Source organism: Eretmochelys imbricata, chromosome 15 (genome assembly GCF_965152235.1).
Source record: "Eretmochelys imbricata isolate rEreImb1 chromosome 15, rEreImb1.hap1, whole genome shotgun sequence".
Lineage (NCBI taxonomy): Eukaryota > Metazoa > Chordata > Testudines > Cheloniidae > Eretmochelys > Eretmochelys imbricata.
The window spans coordinates 33173911-33194715 of NC_135586.1; the positions used below are offsets into that span (position 1 = coordinate 33173911).

General features: G+C 51.3%; 1 protein-coding gene across 1 annotated transcript in view; it reads right to left on the bottom strand.

Moving 5' to 3' along the window:
- TTC28 (tetratricopeptide repeat domain 28) overlaps window positions 1-19900 on the bottom strand; it is a 503728-nt gene extending 483828 nt beyond the window's left edge. The window contains exon 1 of the mRNA XM_077834936.1: window positions 19805-19900. Coding sequence (XP_077691062.1) covers window positions 19805-19900 — 96 coding nt within the window. The remainder of the gene's footprint in view (window positions 1-19804) is intronic.
- Between the last annotated feature and the right edge of the window lie 905 nt (window positions 19901-20805).

Sequence of the window (20805 nt, forward strand, 5' to 3'; positions counted from 1 at the left end):
TCTTAGAAAATTATTATAAAATATTATACAGACAGCATGTCACCATATCTCCAAAACAGGTAAGTTTTCATAAGCGAACAGGACAGCTTTTAATAAAATATATACCAAAATACCCGAAAGTTACCCTTTTTCTGTCTTGAGAATAGGACCCACCAGATCTTAAAGACACCACATACTCACTTCAAGCTCGTTCCCAAAATGCATAAGATGTTGGAAGCAGTGCTTTTTTTATACATACAAGTTCAATGAGGGATTTTTTGATGTTCATGAAAATCTATTTCTACACCTAAAAATATAAACTGTGATTTACCTAAAAATAGAAATACCTTAAATCAGAAGAAATACCTAAAACAGAAAGCCCTACCCATAAATTACAGGCCTGTACTGCTTTGAAAGAAAAAACATTTTGAAACTGGATTTTCAGATTGGGAAGCTCATTTGTAAATGTAACTTCTTCCCTAATGGATTAAAAATCAGAACCAACAAAATTTAGCTTTTATGGGAGGGCACATACTAGAGTAGAGTGGGAATCTTCTGTCACCATATTTTGGAGACAGAAAATCCAGTTTCTGCAAAAATCAAAGTGACATTTTGTTTCATGTCAGGCTGACTTGAAATGTTTTTGGTCTGTTGAACTGAATCTAATGTCTAATTTCAAGTCAGTTTATTATTAATCTTTGTTTGCCTGAGCTGTCAAAGGGCCTCATGCCCCGCAGTATCCTCTTTGGGCCAAACTCTCTGGCTGCATTGTATCTCTTGAGGTGTCTCCTCTGATTGAGCGGCTGTGACGCAACAGGGCAGTCACATGACCACCGTACATCCCGTAAGGTTTAGGCCTGGTCTACACTATAAGTTTAGGTCAAATTTAGCAGCATTATCTTGATTTAACCCTGCACCCATCCACACGACGAAGCCCTTTTTTTCCAGACTTAAAGGGCTCTTAAAATCGATTTCTTTACTCCACCCCCAACAAGGGGATTAGCGCTGAAATCGGCCTTGCCGGGTCAAATTTGGGGTACTGTGGACGCAATTCAACGGTATTGGCCTCCGGGAGCTATCCCAGAGTGCTCAGTTGTGACCGCTCTGGACAGCGCTCTCAACTCGGATGCACTGGCCAGGTAGACAGGAAAAGGCCCACGAACTTTTGAATCTCATTTCCTGTTTGGCCAGTGTGGTGAGCTCACCTGCACAGGTCACCATGCAGAGCTCATCATCATAGGAGACCATGCAGTCCCAGAATCGCCGAAGAGCTCCAGCATGGACCGAACGGGAGGTACGGGATCTGATCGTTGTATGGGGAGACAAATCCATGCTGGCAGAACTCCGTTCGAAAATACGAAATCCCAAAATATTTGAAAAAAATCTCCAATGGCATGAAGGACAGAGACCATAACAGGGACCCGAAGCAGTGCCGCGTGAAAATTAAGGAGCTCAGGCAAGCCTACCAAAAAACCAGAGAGGCAAACGGCCACTCCAGTTCACAGTCTCAGACATGCCACTTCCATGATGAGCTGCATGCCATTCTAGGGGATGCAGCCACCACTACCCCAACCCTGTGCTTGACTCCGTCCAAGGAGCGGGATGCAACACAGAAGCGGGTTTTGGGGGCGAGGAAAATGATGATGAGAAGGAGGTTGTAGATAGCTCACACCAAGGAAGCAGAGAAACCAGTTTCCCCAACAGCCAGGATCCGTTTCTCACACTGGACCTGGACCAGGTACCCCCCCAAGCCCACCCAAGGCGGGTTCCCGGACCCGCCAGGCGGAGAAGAGACCTCTGGCGAGTGTACCTTTGTAAATATTATACATTGTTTAAAAGCAAGCGTGTTTAATGATTAATTTGCCCTGGCATTCGCGGCCAGTACAGCTACTGGAAAAGTCTGTTAACGTGTCTGGGGATGGAGGGGAAATCCTCCAGGGACATCTCCATAAAGCTCTGCTGGATGTACACCCAAAGCCTTTGCAAAAGGTTTCTGGGGAGGGCAGCCTTATTCCGTCCTCCATGGTAGGACACTTTACCATGCCAGGTCAATAGCATGTAATTGGGAATCACAGCAGAACAAAGCATTGCAGCGTATGGTGCCGGTGTTTGCTGGCATTCAAACATCTGTTCTTTATCTCTCTGTGTTACCCTCAGGAGAGTGATATCATTCATGGTCACCTGGTTCAAATAGGGTGGTTTTAGTAAGTGGACATTCAGAGGTGCCCATTCCTGCTGGGCTGTTTGCCTGTGGCTGAACAGAAATGTTCCCAGCTGTTAGCCACGTGGAGGGGGGAGGGGTGAAGCCATCATCCCAGAGAATTGCGTGGAGGCAGACAATCTCAGAGTGCAGGAAAACACAATATGACCGTGAGGAGAGGTGGCAGGCTGAAGATGGTAGGTGGCATCAGCTTGCTGAAAGGAGGCAGGAGCCAAAGCTCAGGCTGCTGGAGGATGAAACTCATATGCTCCAGCGTATGGTTGAGCTGCAGGAAAGGCAGCAGGAGCACAGACCGCCTCTACAGTCCCTGTGTAACCAACCACCCTCCTTCCCAAGTTCCATAGCCTCCTCACCCAGACGCCCAAGAACGTGGTGGGGGGGCCTCCAGGCACCCAGCCACTCCACCCCAGAGGATTGCCCAAGCAACAGAAGGCTGGCATTCAATAAGTTTTAAAGTGTTGTGTGGCCTTGTACTTTCCTCCTCCACCACCCCTTCTGGGCTACCTTGGCAGTTATCCCCCTATTTGTGTGATGAATTAATAAAGAATGCATGAATGTGAAGCAACAATGACTTTATTGCCTCTGCAAGTGGTGATCAAAGGGGGAGGGGAAGGTGCTTAGCTTACAGGGAAGTAGAGTGAAATCACTTGGAGGGTTTCCCCATCAAAAAGAAACAAACAGAACTTTCACACCATAGCCTGGCCATTCCTGAAACTGGTTTTCAAAGATCTTCTGATAAGCACGGCGCCCTCCTGTCCTCTTCTAACCGTCCTGGTGTCTGGCTGCCCGTAACCAGCGGCCAGGCGATTTGCCTCAACCTCCCACCCCGCCATAAACGTCTCCCCCTTACTCTCACAGATATTGTGGAGTGTACAGGAAGCAGTAATAACAATAGGAATATTGGTTTTGCTGAGGTCTACGCAAGTCAGTAAACTGCGCCAGCACACTTTTAAACACCCAAATGCACATTCTACCACCATTCTGCACTTGCTCAGCCTATAGTTGAACAGCTCCTGACTACTGTCCAGGGTGCCTGTGTATGGCTTCATGAGCCATGGTATTAAGGGGTAGGCTGAGTCCCCAAGGATAACTGCAGGCATTTCAACCTCCCCAACGTTATTTTCTGGTCTGGGAAGTAAGTCCTTGCTGCAGCTGTTGAAACAGACCAGAGTTCCTGAAGATGCGAGCGTCATGTACCTTTCCCGGCCATCCCACGTTGATAATGGTGAAACGTCCCTTATGATCCAGCAATTCTTGCAGCACCACTGAAAAGTACCCCTTGCGGTTTATGTACTCGCCGCCTTGGTGCTCCGGTGCCAAGACAGGGATATGGGTTCCGTCTATGGCCCCACCACAGTTAGGGAATCCCATTGCAGCAAAACCATCCACTATGACCTGCACATTTCCCAGACTCACTACCCTTGATATCAGCAGGTCTTTGATTGTGTTGGCTACTTGCATCACAGCAGCCCCAACAGTAGATTTGCCCACTCCAAATTAATTTCCGACTGACCAGTGGCTATGTGACATTGCAAGCTTCCACAGGGCTATTGCCACTTGCTTCTTAACTGAGGGCTACTCTCATCTTGGTATTCTTGTGCCTCAGGGCAGGGGAAAGCAAGTCACAAAGTTCCATGAAAGTGCCCTTACACACGCGAAAGTTTCGAAGCCACTGGGAATCATCCCAGACCTGCAACACTATGCGGTCCCACCAGTCTGTGCTTGTTTCCCGGGCCCAGAATCGGCGTTCCACACCATGAACCTGCCCAGTTGACACCATGATGTGAACATTGCAGGGGCCTGTACTTTGTGAAAAGTCTATGTCCATGTCCTCATCACTCTCATCACCACACTGCAGTCGCCTCCTTCTCTCCTGGTTTTGCTTTATTAGAGGTTATGATTCTGCATATTCTGCTGGATAACGCATGCGGTGTTTATAGTGCTCATAATTGCCACGGTGATCTGAGCGGACTCCACGTTCCCAGTGCTATGGCATCTGCGCTGAAAAAAGGTGTGAAATGATTGTCTGCCATTGCTCTGACAGAGGGAGGGGGCGACCGACAACATGGTTTACAGGGTTGGCTTACAGGGAATTAAAATTAACAAAGGGGGTAGCTTTGCATCAAGGAGAAACAGAATGGCCCCCTCAAGGATAGAACTCAAAACCCTGGGTTTAAGCAGGCCGTTGATTTCATGGCGGGAGGGAGGAAGGGAGGAGAAAATGAATACAAAACAAATCTGGTCTATTTCTTGTTTTGATCCACTTCATCTATCTTTATACATCTTTCTGGCAGCAGACGGTGCAGTATGACTGCTGGCCATCATCATCTCCTGGCTGCTCATTAGAAGATGGTGCATTAGGACTGCCGGCAAGACTGAATTGCCATGAGACAAAACTTAAAAGGGAAATGACCTGGCTGAGTCACTCCCATGTTTGCCCAGACGCCCTTGACCGACCTCACCAAGGTCGGATAAAAGAGCACCCTGGAGTACGGCGACGATGGCTACCAGTCATATTGCACTGTCTGCTGCCAAAAGGCAATGAGCTGCTGCTGTGTAGCAATGCAGTACCACATCTGCCAGCACCCAGGAGACATACAGTGACGGTTAGCTGAGCGGGCTCCATGCTTGCCGTGGTATGGCGTCTGCACGGGTAACCCAGGAAAAAAGGCGTGAAACGATTGTCTGCCATTGCTTTCACAGAGGGAGCAAAGGGGTTGCCTGACGATATGTACCCAGAACCACCCGTGACAATGTTTTTGCCCCATCAGGCATTAGGATTTCTACCCAGAATTCAAATGGGTGGCGGAGACTGCAGGAACTGTGGGATAGCTACCCACAGTGCAACGCTCCGGAAGTCGACGGTTGCCTCAGTACTGTAGACGCAGTTCGCCAACTAAATGCCGACTAAATGCACTTAGAGCATTTGTGTGGGGGGACACACAATCGACTGTACAAAAATGCTTTCTACAAAACCACTTCTATAAATTCGACCTAATTTCGTAGTGTAGATATAGCCTTAGGGTATGTCTACACTTGAACTGCTGCATCTGCACCACTGCAGTGGTTCAGCATAGACAGTACCTATGCCAACAGAAGGGGTTCTCCCACTGGAGTAGGTAATCCACCTGCCCGAGAAGTGGTAGCTAGGGTGACAGAAAGTTTTTTCCATTGACCTAGCACTATGAACACTAGAAGTTAAGTCAACATAGCTACATCTCTCAGATGTGGATTTTTCATACTCCTGAGAGATATAGCTATGCTGATATAAGTTCCCAGTGTAGATGAGCCTTTGTTCTGGCTCAGGAGCCAACATATCAAAATAGAATGTTTTGATTCAGGGATGTCAAAATGTTTTATTTCAATTAGAAGCATCAAAAGGAAACTCTCAAACATTTCCAAAAAAATGCAGTTTTGGAACATTCTATTATACAAAAAGTGTCAGCCTTTCAGGGCAATCCAGGACAAAAAATTGTTGCAGGATTGGAATATCCTGTGGGATGGAATTTCTGATTTTTGACCAGCTCTAATACAGAGATAATAGAAGCATCTAAGTAGCTACATCAAAATGGTAAGTAGTACTGAACTTCCAGCTCTGGAAATAGAGAATTCAAATTTAATTCCTAAAGAACAGAGTGCAAACATACAAATCACAAGATACAAGTCAAACACATGCAACAAATCAACGCCGCTAAGTCTTTACCTGCATCAGTTCAGTTCCACTTGTGTTAATTATGCTGGGAGTTCTAGTGTAGACGGGCCAAAACCTTAAACCTGTTTCTGTAAGTACCATGTCAATTAGACACACTCTGAATAAGGTTAAATAATATGATGTTTAAAACTCCAGCAACAGCCTGCAAGGCTCAAGTGGAGTTTTTTTCTGGCTGATGCATCATGAAAAATAAAGGTTATGCCGACCAAATTCTACACTTAGTAACATCTGTGCAGTCCCTCTATCTAGTTATTCCTGTGCAACAACAATCATCAGTAAAAAAAAAAAAAAAAAACAGTAAAATCCTACTTTTAATACTAAAGTGAGCAACTATAACTCATCACATACAGGGAGCAAGACTTGAGTTCGGAGTCACTTTTACCATCTCTTTTCAGACAATAATCTTCTTTTAATTCAGCTATATTCAAAAACACAACTTAGGCCACATAAGCAATGCCTGATTGTTAATATATTTAGTTTCAAATTTAATTACTGAAAATAATTGATAGGCTTGAGCAATGTGAAGTAAGTTATGGGAAAACCTTTACTCTTAAGGCTTGTCTACACAAATACAGTTTGCAGCAAGTAGGAATGTAAATCTATCTCACACTGGCCTGCCACACACTAAGGATATGTCTACACAGGAAAGAAAAATCCGCAGCTGGTCCATATCATCCAACTCAGGCACCGAGGCAGTTTCACTACTACGTAGACATCTGGGCTCAGGCTGCAGTGGGGGCTGGAAGGGTTCTTTTCATTTCATTTTCTACAGAGATTTATTTTTAATAAGATGCAAACACTAGGGTGAGAGAAGAACCTTACTTTAGCTACTAAAAGACAGCTACCTGTTCCCTAACTGGTGTTCTTCAAGATGTGTTGCTCATGTCTATTCCACAATAGGTGTGTGTGCTCGCCACAGGCACCAGTGCCAGAAGTTTTTCCCCTAACAGTACCCGTAGCGGGGAGCACCCCCCCGTGACCCCTGGAGTGCCTGGCGCGGTATAAGGGGAGCTGCGTGCTCCCCCCACCCTCAGTTCCTTCTTGCCACACAACTCCAACAGAGGGGAAGGAGGGTGGGATGTGGAATAGACATGAGCAACACATCTCGAAGAACACCAGTTATGGAAAAGGTAACTGGCTTTTCTTCTTCGAGTGATTGCTCATGTGTATTCCACAATAGGTAATTCCAAGTTATATCTGTTGGAGGTGGGTAGGAGTTCACAAGTTCCCAGGACGGAGGACAGCCCTGCCGAACCCAGTATAATCCCTGGTTTGGGGGATGACCGCATAGTGCGAGGTGAATGTGTGAACTGAGTGGCGGCCCTACAAATGTCCTGGATGGGGATGTGGGCCACGAAGGCAGCCAATGAGGCCTGCGCCCGAATCAAGTGTGCCCTCACAATGGGTGGCGGTGGGACACCCGCCAGCTCATAACAGGAACGGATGCACAAAGTGATCCGATTGGAAAGCCACTGAGTGGAAATCAGCTGGCTCCTCACGTTCTCAGCCGAGGTGATGAACAGTTGCAAGGACTTTCTGAATGGCTTGGTCCGCTTGAGAAAGAAAGCCAGAGACCACCGCACATCGAGCATGTGGAGACAGTGCTCCTCACTGGACGCGTGAAGCTTGGGGCAGAGCACCAGTAGAAAAATGTCCTGACCCATGTGGTAGGCGGAGACCACCTTTGGGAGGAACGCGGGGTGTGGGCGGAGCTGGACCTTGTCCTTATGAAAGATCATGTACGGCGGCTCAGAGGTCAGAGCCCTGAACTCCAAGATTTGCCTGGCCGACGTGATTGAGGCCACCTTCCACGAGAGGTGAGACGAGGAGCACACGGCCAACAGTTCAAATGGGGGCCCCTTGAGATGGGCCAACACCAGGTTTAGGTCCCACTGTGGGACCGGGGGTTTAGAATAGGGAAAAAGACGGTCCAAACCCTTAAGGAACCGGCCAGTCATAGCATGGGAAAATACCGCGTGTCCTTGCACTGGTGAATGGAAGGCTGATATGGCTGCCAGGTGCACCATGACTGATTAAGGCGCCAGGCCCTCGGCCCTCAGATGGAGGAGGTAATCAAGGATAAGCTGGATCGGGGCAGCCACCGGGGAGACACCCTGGTCTGCTACCCACCTAGAAAACCAGGACCACTTCGCCAAATAAGCGTGGCGAGTGGAGGGCCATCCACTTTCAAGGAGGACACACTGAACCTGTTCTGAGCATGTCCTTTCCTCTCCACCTAACCACTGAGCAGCCACGCCATGAGGTGAAGCACCGCTAGGTTGGGATGCAGGAGGTGGCCCTGGTCCTGAGAGCGCAGATCTGGGTGGAGCAGCAACGGCCACAGCGGAGCTACCGCCAGGCCCGTGAGGGTCCCATACCAATCCTACCTGGGCCACGCCAGGCCTTTGTCCATCTTTATCTTCTTCAGGACCCTGCTGATTAGAGGGAACCGGGGAAAAGCGTAGAGAAGTCGGCCTGACCAGGACAGGAGAAAGGCATTAGAGATAGCGCCCCTCTCCAGGCCCCCCCCGGAGCAGAACCAGGGGCATCGCCGGTTCTGCCAAGTCGCAAATAGGTCCACCTGGGGAATTCCCCACCTTTGGAAGAGCAGGCGGGCCACTTCCGGGTGGAGGGACCACTCGTGTTGCGAGGAAAAGTCCCTGCTCAAGCGATCCGCCCTCTCGTTCCAGGCACCCAGTAGGTGGAAGGCCTTCAGGTGGATGTCATGGGCTATACAGAAGTCCCACAGCCTGAGGGCTTCGTGGCAGAGGACAGAGAATTGGGCCCTGCCTTACCTGTTGATATAGAACATCGAGGCCGTGTTGTCCGTGAGGACCCTGACTACCTTTCCCTCCAGGTGCGAGTGGAAGGCCATACATGCCAGCCGCACCGCCCTGAGCTCCTTGACATGTATATGTAGGGTCAGATATTGAGGTCTGAAAGTTCCCCACATGGGTCCCCCAACCCAGATCCAACGCATCGGACACCAGCTCCAACGACAGGGCTCTGACCCTGAACGGAACCCCTTGGAGCATGTTGTTTGGGGCAGACCACCACCATAGGGAGGTGATCAGAGTCCTGCTCGGTGAGGACCTTGTCCATCCTGTCCGTGGCCTGGAAGAACTTTGAGAACAACCAGGTCTTGTTTCTTGACTTTAGCAAAGCTTTTGACACGGTCTCCCACAGTATTCTTGTCAGCAAGTTAAGGAAGTATGGGCTGGATGAATGCACTATAAGGTGGGTAGAAAGCTGGCTAGATTGTTGGGCTCAACGGGTAGTGATCAATGGCTCCATGTCTAGTTGGCAGCCGGTATCAAGTGGAGTGCCCCAAGGGTCGGTCCTGGGGCCGGTTTTGTTCAATATCTTCATAAATGATCTGGAGGATGGTGTGGATTGCACTCTCAGCAAATTTGCGGATGATACTAAACTGGGAGGAGTGGTAGATACGCTGGAGGGGAGGGATAGGATACAGAAGGACCTAGACAAATTGGAGGATTGGGCCAAAAGAAATCTGATGAGGTTCAATAAGGATAAGTGCAGGGTCCTGCACTTAGGACGGAAGAATCCAATGCACCGCTACAGACTAGGGACCGAATGGCTAGGCAGCAGTTCTGCAGAAAAGGACCTAGGGGTGACAGTGGACGAGAAGCTGGATATGAGTCAGCAGTGTGCCCTTGTTGCCAAGAAGGCCAATGGCATTTTGGGATGTATAAGTAGGGGCATTGCCAGCAGATCGAGGGACGTGATCGTTCCCCTCTATTCGACATTGGTGAGGCCTCATCTGGAGTACTGTGTCCAGTTTTGGGCCCCACACTACAAGAAGGATGTGGATAAATTGGAGAGAGTCCAGCGAAGGGCAACAAAAATGATAAGGGGTCTAGAACACATGACTTATGAGGAGAGGCTGAGGGAGCTGGGATTGTTTAGCCTGCAGAAGAGAAGAATGAGGGGGGATTTGATAGCTGCTTTCAACTACCTGAAAGGGGGTTCCAAAGAGGATGGCTCTAGACTGTTCTCAATGGTAGCAGATGACAGAACGAGGAGTAATGGTCTCAAGTTGCAGTGGGGGAGGTTTAGATTGGATATTAGGAAAAACTTTTTCACTCGGAGGGTGGTGAAACACTGGAATGCATTACCTAGGGAGGTGGTAGAATCTCCTTTCTTAGAGGTTTTTAAGGTCAGGCTTGACAAAGCCCTGGCTGGGATGATTTAACTGGGAATTGGTCCTGCTTCAAGCAGGGGGTTGGACTAGATGACCTTCTGGGGTCCCTTCCAACCCTGATATTCTATGATTCTATGATTCAGAGCTGGAGAGGCCTCATCCTGAGTCTGGCGTGATGGACCACATACATGCACACAGACATGTGACCCAAGAGTTGCAGGCAAACCCTGGCTGTTGTCACCAGGATCCTTGTGACTGAGTTGATGAGACCTTTCAGAGTCTCGAATCTGTCTGGTGGGAGAGAGGCCCTGGCCGACACTGCGTCCAGGAGCGTCCCAATAAACTCTATGCATTGGACCAGGACTATCGTGGACTTGGTGTTGTTTACCAACAGGCCCAAGGCGGTGCACGTGGACAGGAGGAGGGCCACATGATCCCTCACCTGCGACCGGGAGGTGCCCTTGGCAAGCGAATTGGCCAGATAGGGAAATATCTGGACCCCCCACCGTCTAAGGTAGGCCACTACTACCGACATGCATTTTGTAACCACCCTGGGGGCAGTGGACAGACCGAACAGAAGGACCATGAATTGGTAATTATTCTGTCCCACCACAAAACGGAGGAAGCGCCTGTGCCCCTCGAATATGTACATGTGGAAGTACGCGTCCTGTAGATCGAGGGCAGCGTACCAGTCCCTGGGATCCAGGGAGGGGATGGAGGAGGCCAGGGAGACCATGCAGAACTTGAGTTTCACCATGTACTGGTTCAGATCTTGCAGGTCCAAGATGGGCCTGAGCCCCCTTTGGCCTTCGAGATAAGGAAATAATGGGAGTAATACCCCTTGCCCACGAACTTCTCGGACACCGCCTCTATCTCCTAGTCCTAGGAGCCACCCCACCTCTTGCTTGAGCAGAGCTTAGTGCGAGGCGTCCCCCAAGAAGGAAGGGGAGGAAGTAAACTGGAGGATGTAACCCCAGAAGATGGTGTTGAGGACCCATTTGTCCGAGGTTAGCTGCGACCATTCCGGGAGGAAAGCACACAACCATTGGGAGAAGGGGAGCTTTATTGGGGGTAGATCCTTGGTGAGGACTGGCGGGGTGCCCCCAAGCGTCCCATCAAAAATGCCTTTTCCCCATCTGCTTGCCCTTGGAGGCAGGCAGATACTGCCTCTGAGGGCATCTCTTATAGTCCTGCTGCTTCTCGTAGGCGGCCTCATACTTCGGGAGGGTGGCCTGGGCGGGAGTCTGCTATGGCTTGAACTTAGGTTTTGCCGGAGCCAGGACATAGAGGCCCAGAGTCTGGAGGGTCGTGTGGGAGTCTTCCATGCCATGCAGCCTTGTACCTGTTTCCTCTGCAAACAGAGCTTTCCCGTCAAACGGGAGATCCTGCATGGAAGACTGCGCCTTGCTGGACAGCCCAGAGAGCAGGAGCCATGATACCCATCTCTCTACTGGGACCCCCTAGCGGCCGCTGCCCCTTCCTCCACTAGCGCCTTGAACTCCTTGCTATCGCGCTCCTGGAGGGAGTCCTCAAACTAGGGCAGGGAGTCCAGTCTCTGAGAGTCTTTGTTCTTTGGGGTTGGGGCTGGCTGACCCAGAGGTTCCCTGCGGTTGACCGACTCGACCACCAAGGAGTTGGGCACCGGGTAGATATACAAGTCCTCATGCCCCTTAGTGGGTGCAAAGTACTTGTGTTCCGCCTTTTTAGAGATGGGGACCAACGAGGCCAGTGTTTGCCACAGTGCATTTGAAATCTTAGCCACCCCTTCATGGAGAGGCAAGGTCACCCTACCCAGTGCCGATGGGGACAACACGTTAAACAGGGAGCCTGAGGGCTCCTCCATCTCCTCTGCTTGGAGATGGAGGCTTGCTGCCATGCTCTTTAAGAGTTCTTGGTGCGCCCTGAAGTCCTCCTGCAGGGCGGAGGGGAGCGGGGCCGCAATCGTCTCCTCCTGGCGGGGAGAGGAGGCCGGTGCAGTGCTCTGGGTGTCGGCAGGCACCGGAGGGTCCACCACCTGGTCGGACTCCGGGCACGGTGCCGAGGACGTACGTCCCACCGACTACTTTCTTGGGGGTCTGGAGAGGGAGGCCAACGGTGCTTCCGAAGTTCCAGCCACCAAGCAAGCTTCCACCAGGGGCTGTGCCGGAGGCCACAGTGCCCACTGGTACCATTGGGCCGGCCACGATGCTTGGTGCCACTGCACCTGCTGTGGCGCCAGCTGTTCGGGTTGGCTGGCCTGGCCCATCGAAGGACGGCTACGAACGGAGACCGGGCTGGCATAAGAGCTGCTGCTGTCTCTGGACCAGGAGGAGCGGCGGTGCCGCAATCTCGACGTGCAGGACTGGTGCCGACGGTAACCGCTGCTCCGCGAACAGCCTCAACAGGCGGACCTGCAACTGCCAGGTACCAGCAATCGATGCCCGGGGCTGCGATGTCTTGGCGGAGACTTGGAGTGGGAGTCTGAGAGGGAACGGCATCGATGACCATGCTGTGACCGACTGCGGTACCCTCTCCGAGACAAGGACTGTTGGCAATGCCCACCACGGTCCCATCAATATTTGCTCCTTGAGGATGAGTGGTGCTGAGAGTCCCGGCCGGACCAAACCCAGCTGGACAGTCTGGTCAGCGTTGAGGGTGATCTACATGGACTCTGCCCCGAGTGGTCGCTGGGTGGTGAACGGTGTCGGGAATGTTCCCTTGCCCGAGACCGGTACTGGGCAGGAGGTGACTGCAGAGATCCCAGCGGCAGCTTGCCTCTGGAGCACGGGGCTGACGTAAGCGGCGCTCCGGGCACCAGCATGGACATAACATCCCAGGCCACCTGGAGGGCTTCAGGCGTGGGTAGCATCCAGACAGGCCTGTTCCAAAGGGGCCAGGCTACTCCACTCAATGTGAGTCAGAGGCCTGGGGCCCGGTGGGGATCGAGGAGTGGCCGACATGGGCCTAACCTCCGTCCCAGACTTCTCTCAGTGCTGCTGTGAAGAGGGAGTCTTCCTGGCCCTCTTGGCATGCCCAGTGGATGGGGAGTGGTGCCGACTGGTTGATGGCACCAGAGGGTCGCCGCATACCAACACCGCGGTGCCGGTTCGGAGCGGCGTGCCAGAGTCGGGGTGGCCAGGAACTTAATATCCCTTTCTCTTTTGGTCTGAGGCTTAAACGACTTGCAAGTCTTGCACCTTTCGCTGATATGGGTTTCTCCCAAACAGCCTGTGTGCGGGTCACTTCTTGGCATAGAACGCCTACAAGAGTCACATGACTTAAAATCCAGGGCGCGGGGCATGTCCCAGCCCGGGCTCACTGACTAACTAAATTAACTAAACAGCTAACTAACTACGGGTACTAACACTGAACGAATGAACAGTTCTGGAGACGAGCTACAGCAAAGCTGGAGCAGAGCAGTTCCAATGCACCTTCACTGGCGGCAAGAAGGAACTGAGGGTGGGAGGAGCGTGCAGCTCCCCTTATACCGTGCCAGGCAGGCGCCACTCCAGGGATCATGGGGTGCGCTCCCCCCCAGGAGTACTACTAGGGGAAAAACTTCCAGCACCAGTGCACATGGCAAGCACGCACACCTATTGTGGAATACACATGAGCAATCACTCGAAGAAGAATATACATTTTGTAACTGCACAGCTTTCAATGCATCAGATTTCTGATTTAGAAATGCATTTTGGTTAGATCCACTGTCTCATGCACAAACTTGTCAAAATAATAGTAATTTATATAAAACTATTTGTTTAGTGCTTAAAACAGAGTTAATGTGTAAACATTTATGAGCCAGAACATAAAAGACAAAACTGCACTGCGTGAAAACAAACTAGGAAATGCTTAGTGAGCACCAGCAGGGTTTACATGGACCAATTAATGTGCAACATGTTAATGAATTTTAGAAATCAGACCCTGAAGAGCCCAAAACCCCAACACATAGCCAAGCCCTAAGATAGATCAACTCTGATATGCCATTGGTAAACAGTTAATCAACTCTAAATCTTTAAATCTCAATTCAGTGTCAGCGTAAGTGTCATCAATTCAGTGTCCTCATTAACTATTCCACAGCTGATCATTTTAGCAGATGGAGCAGGAAAGGGACTGAGACTAAAGCCCTTCAAATGTGGGGACTGAAGGTTACTTCAGAGAAGGAAATACAATGGGAATAAAAAAGGTAGGAATAAACAGAGAAGACTGAGATATGTAGAAAGGAAGACTGGGAAGGATGAGAAACAAAAGGCAGAAAAGGATTTTGTCACTGAACAACAGTGAATGTGACAATAAGGCATGGGATAAATAATTAATAAATACAAGTTTAGTTATTACCAGAAGGCTATATTATCCCCTTTGTATCCATGCAAACCTCTCACGGACATCAGTGGGAGAGTCCATGTGGACTGGAAGGAATATGAAGTCCTGAATTTAATTATGGTACATGGGCTGAGATATAAACATGGCATCTAAACAATGTGCCAAAGACAGGCAGACAAGCATGTCACACATTGGTGGATGACTCAATAATTCAGTCTGAAGATTGGTCTACACTAGAAAGCTGTGCTGACAAAACATTCCTTTTTTCAACATAGCCTGATGCTGCATTTTGCCTCCTACTGACAAAACCCTCCACTTTTCCTGGCATCATCATCTCCATTTTCTGAACAACATAAGCTCTCTGCCAGTATATTTCTATCAAGGCCGAATGTGGGTGCATACATACCTGTATTGGCATAAGTATTCCAACCGTAATTCCACAATACAACACTCCCTTCAGGAATGACCTGCCTGCCAGCACTTTTGAACTCTTCTGCCCAGGGGCCAAAATGACTAGAGGGCCATCTCACTTTTAAATGTCTAGCACAGTGTTCACAGCTACATCTGTCCCATTACCCGCTGCCTTTTCACTGAAAGTGTGGTTCCTTGAGAGGGTTGTCAGTTTGGTTTGGATGTATTCCTGGAGGTTTCAAAACATGACAGTCTTTAATTAAAGATTCATCTTTAACTCCTGGAGACTCCAGGACAATCCTGGAGGATTGGCAATTCTATGGTCCCTGCTCTTGGTCTCACGCTACCAACCTGGTCCAGGAAAAAGGTACTTGGTTTCCATGCACTACGGGAAGAGGAGCAAGTGAAGGAACAGCTGTAGTAGGAAAAAGAATATTTATAGTGACTTTGCCAAGCAGATGGCAAAACTCAGATATTCAAGAAAAGAATCCCAGTGCCATTCCAAGAAAAAGGAGATGAAGCAGGGCTACTGAAAGGTGAAGGAGAAAAACATGACTTGTGGAGCTGCCTGCATGACCTATGTCTTTTATAATATTCATCAGGGACCATCACACCTGTAGCCACCTTGGACATGGTGTCCTGTAAATGGAGGAGAAAGGCCCCCTGGGAGGGCAGACAAGAAGAAGGAGCTCTTCATGGGTCAGGAAGGGCATGACAAGGCAAAATACAGTGAGATGGCTGTAAACAAGGAACAGACAGATATCTTGCAAGACCCCCCAGACACACTCTGAGTGTCTCGCTCTGACATGTTTCATCCTTAGAGAAGGGAGATTGATAGATGCAAGTGATGATTAGAGCTCCAATAATAAATCATAATTAGCGGCCTACCAATTTCACGGCCGTAAAAAACATGTCACAGACTGTGAAATAAGCCCTTCCCCGTGAAATCTGATCTCCCCCAAATCAGCCAGGGCTGGGGGTGGGGGGAAGAGACAGGATTTGTCCTTCCCCTGCACGGCTGTTATCAGAGGGAGATTAGACCCACCTCCACAGGCAGCAAAGAAGTGAGGGTTTCTGCACTGCAGCAGCCCCAGAGCTGGGCTCCAGGCTTCCGCCCCCTGTGGCTCTTGCCAGGGCTTGGGGGGAGGGGGCGGGGGGGGGCCACCGCCCCCCCATGGCTCCTGCCAGCTGCTGCTCCCTCCCCCCAAGCCCCTGTGGCACCTGCCCAGGCTCTGGGCTACTGCCCCTATCTCCCACCAGTGGTTCTTGCCAGGGCTGGGGGCACCTGGGCTCCAGCCAGGACCCTCCCCCAACCCTCCCAGCTCCAGCTCCCGCAGCTCTTGCCAGGCTCAGGGATGCCACCTCGTGGTTCCTGCCCGGGCTCGGGGCTCCTGCCCCCACCACTCGGCTCCTGCCCCATCTCAGAGACCTGGGCTGGGGACTACCACCCCCTGTGACTCCAGCTGGGACTCGGAGCTTTTGCCTTCCACCGCTCATGCCTGAGCTCCAGGCTTCCGCCTCCTCTTCCCCCCGTTGCTCCTGCCTGGGCTCAGGGCTGTTGCCCCCACCCCCACGGCTCCTGTGTGGGCTCTGGGCCGCCCAGGCTTGGGGCTTCTGCCCCCCTTCCTGGATCCTGTCTGGGCTTGGAGCTTCAGTCCCCATAGCGCCTGCTGGGGCTCGGGGCTTCCACCCCATGGTTCTTGCCAAGGCTTGGGCACCCATTTTTCAAATTGTCCAGGGCCCCTGGGCACGGGCCCATGTGTTAATCCACAACTGGCCCTGACTAGCAGCTAGGAGCCAGACTGGGAAGATCGGACCTGTCTCCACCTCCGAGAGCCTCTTCCAGCTGCAGGAAACTCCACAGCACAGAAGTGAGTATGGCAATCCTGAAACAGTAGCTTTGGGCCCCACCCCCAATCCCCTTTTAGATCAGGACCCCCAGGGTTACACCACCATGAAATTTCAGATGTAAACATCTGAAATTGTGAAACTGACCAATTTTAAGACCCTGTGGCAGTGAAATTGACCAAAGTGAACCATGAATTTGGTAAGGCCCTAATCATAATGTAGGTTGATATGCTCCTGTAACTCTTAGTAAATGCATGCCTGTGTTTTTACATCGGCTAGGAAAAGATGATAGGAGGCATCCATCTATCTATCCTTTCTTCCAATACATATGAAATCATCTGCCATTACTCAACAGCACATCCATGCATTTATCAACAACCTTAATGGGAAGAATCTTGAGGAAAGCCTCACTAAAACTTGAGCACTACTAGGGCCAAATGGAAGTACAAAAAGGACATGTTCTCCAAGAATGTGGAGGACTCCAAGAGAAATGCAAGGGACCGTCATGAACAGCTGCTAGAGGAGTTCAGAAAGGACAGAGAAGTACAGACAGCCACGCTGCAGCTACTGAAGCAGCAGACCCAGCTCTTGAACCAAGTGTTGACTAGGAGACACCAAGGACAACTTCAGCATTCACCCTACACCAAAGTATAACCCTTAGAGGTTATTCACAAGGATCATACATCCCCTATTACATTAGTTCCCTCTGTACCCTACTCCAATGGACAAAAGCTCAGGGAACAAAGGGAACTGCTTTCATTACATGTCCTGTTTGTTAACTGGGATGCATTGGCATCCAGTGTGCACATGGCACTTTGTATAAGTAACTGCATACCATAGCTAGTATAGTCTAAGTTTTTTATAAGTTACTGCCTCTTTATTGTAATGCTGGACATACTGTGTTCATGAAGTAAATGCTGTGTGAAAGTTGGTGCATTTTTATTGTGCTTTCCAGCATTACAGAACTGCCTGCAATGCTAGAGAGTAATTCATATAGCCAGAAAGGCTTTCCCCACCTCAATTTAAAAAACTGAGTATTTATATAGTCAGCAGTCCATGTATACTACAGAAGCAATCGCCTTTGCTCAATCTGGAAATACATCAGCAGTTATTTTACTGTTGCTCACATACATACACTATTTTACATATTTCAATACAATATCCCTTAAAATTTATTAATCCAAGCCTATTGAAACACAGGTTACTGTACTAATGATCCCATAGAAATAGTCACATTATTGCCCACTGTCCAAGTAAGTTTACAAAGCTTCTCTCACGCAAACTGTATTGGCAGTGACACCGTTAACCAGACTACTTTCAAGCTATTTGAATTCAGCAGACAGCCTCCTGTACTCCTCACATACCCATCCTAGCAACATGATCTCACAGATATTATGCACTGCACAGCACAGAGCACTAACTTTGAGAACATTTTCCTTGCTGAGATTGAGCCTTGTCATGGGACATCTCTATCTGCCCTTCAGTCTCCGAAGGCCACCCCATGTTAATTTGGCAACTACTTAGGTAATAGTTAAACCTTTCCATGCTTCTGTCCAGCTTGCCAGGGAAATAAAGGCTAGGTGGGATCACCAAGAATCACGACTGCTACAGAAAACATGTTAAGGACAATTGGACAGTCTGCTTTGAGATCTAGTCATGAAAAGCATGAGGTAAGAAGTAAGGATTATTATTTTACTCCAAGGCTATGTCTACACTACCACAGTAAGTAAACCTATGCTATAAAACTCCAGCTATGTAAATAACGTAGCTGGAGTCGACATTGAGTTACTGCAGGGCCTACACCACAGAGGGTTGACAGGAGAAAATCGACTTACCTTACTCTTCTGGTCAGGGGTAGAGTACATGGGTTGACTGTAGAGCAATCTGCTGTCAGTTTGGCAGGTCTTTACTAGACCCACTAAATCAACCGCTGGTGGCTCAATCTGAGAGTATGAATCCCAGCTGTAGGTTGATATGCAGACCTGACCCAAGTACCCACAATTCCCAAAGACAGGTGTGGGTATCCCACAACACTCAGTGACTGCCCCACAATACACAGTGGCACTTTCCCACAAGATCATGTGCCTCAAAGCAGCATGGAGAACACTGAGACACATTTTTTGCCAATGCAACTGTACTTGATTCTGTGTGGACACAATACACCAGCACAAGTGGCTGAGTGTAAACATGCTCTACCCATATGCTCAAACTTCTAGTGTAGACAAGACCTGTCCAAGGTATTTTTCATCACACCTAATACCCTGCTAAGGGCATAAAAACGACATCTGTAGACAGAGCAGTGACTGTGTATGCCTGCAGAGCTGGAAATGAGCCATTTCCCTGCTACACAACTGTTATGGGGCAAGAACAGTAAACCCCCTATTATCACGCTGCCCACAACGGGAGACCCACAACTGCACCCATCACTCTGCAGCCCCCTCCCACCTCTGTTCCCCCAAGTTCCACCCTCCCCAGGCCCAGCTCTGGGCTTCAGGGAACCAGGGCTGACCAACCAGGGAGATAAGAAGGGGGGTCGCTCCCGGCCGGTGAGGGGGAAAAGGAGCGCGCGACGGGGGCGGCCGGTGAGGGGGAAAAGGAGCGCGCGACGGGGGCGGCCGGTGAGGGGGAAAAGGAGCGCGCGACGGGGGAGGGGGGGGTCGCTCCCGGCCGGTGAGGGGGAAAAGGAGCGCGCGACGGGGGAGGGGGGGGGTCGCTCCCGGCCGGTGAGGGGGAAAAGGAGCGCGCGACGGGGGAGGGGGGGTCGCTCCCGGCCGGTGAGGGGGAAAAGGAGCGCGCGACCAGAGGGGGCGGGGGCGGCCGGTGAGGGGGAAAAGGAGCGCGCGACCGGGGAAGGGGGGGTCGCTCCCGGCCGGTGAGGGGGAAAAGGAGCGCGCGACTGGAGGGGGCGGGGGCGGCCGGTGAGGGGGAAAGGAGCGCGCGACGGGGGAGGGGGTGGGGTCGCTCCCGGCCGGTGAGGGGGAAAAGGAGCGCGCGACTGGGAGGGGCGGGGGCGGCCGGTGAGGGGGGAAAGGAGCGCGCGGCTGGGGCAGGGGGATCCGCTCCCGCTTGCTGAGGAGACAGAGAAGTTGCTCTTGGCCGGGGCCCTCCACTTCCCAACACGGGACCCCCGCCACACGGCCCCGGCCCCGGCCCCGGCCCGCCTACAACTTACTCGGGGAGGCTCCAGGTCCCGCAGTTGCTGCCGTTTACGAGCCCAGCCCCCAGTTGCGGCCCCCAGCGGGGCAGGCGGCGGCGCCTGTTGCTCCATGGAGCTCGAGCTCCAGCTCCTCCTCCTCAAGGGGCCGCCGCCCCGCACTCCGGGCCGGGCTGCTCCCACTCCGGCTCCCCAGCCCCCGGCGCCATGATCCGGGCTCCGGCTGCTGTGGGACCCGCGCTGCCCCAGCCCCGCCCCCAGGGCTGGGCTCGCGCCGGACCCCGGGCTCGCTCCGCCCCTTCCACACGCTCGACCGCGACCCCCCGAGGGCATCGCGGCACCAGCGTCATGCTGCGGGGCTCGGCCGCGGGGCAGGCGGCGCAGTGTCCCGAACTCGGGCGCCCGTTGGGCGAACTCCCGCCCGGCGCCGCTGGCCGCGGCCGGTGCCGCTGAGAGACTCGTCAGGCAGCAGGACCGGCCGCGGCCAGCGCCTCTCGCCCCATGTGCGGGTGAACAAGAGCATAGTTTGGGGGCGACTCGGCTCAAAGATGCCAAGCGAGGGGACATTTACTACGGCCCTGGAGCTGGTCCTGGGGTGAATGACACACGGATGCCAGACAAAAATTGTATCCTCGACGCTGAAGTTGACGGATGGTTTCTCAGCCCTTGTAGTTTGTGGGGATAGCGGCTGCTCTTTCAAAGATTTAGGACTTGTCTTCTTTCTTTGAGGGTACTTACAGGCACTGCGTCGGTCACCTCTTCTCTAAACCCCCTTAAACTACCTCGCCCAGGAGAGAGAAGGTGGTTGAGGTAATATCCTTTTTGGACGAACTTCTGTTGGTGAGAGAGAGAGAGAGAGAAGCTTTCCAGCTACAGGGAACTCTTCCTCGGGTCGGAGAAGGGTGCTCTGAGGACCTCAGGCCTCAAGAAGAACTGTGCATAGCTTGAAAGCTTCTCTCTCTCTCTCACCCAGAGACATTACCTCAACCACCTTCTCTCTCATAGCTTCGGACCAACAG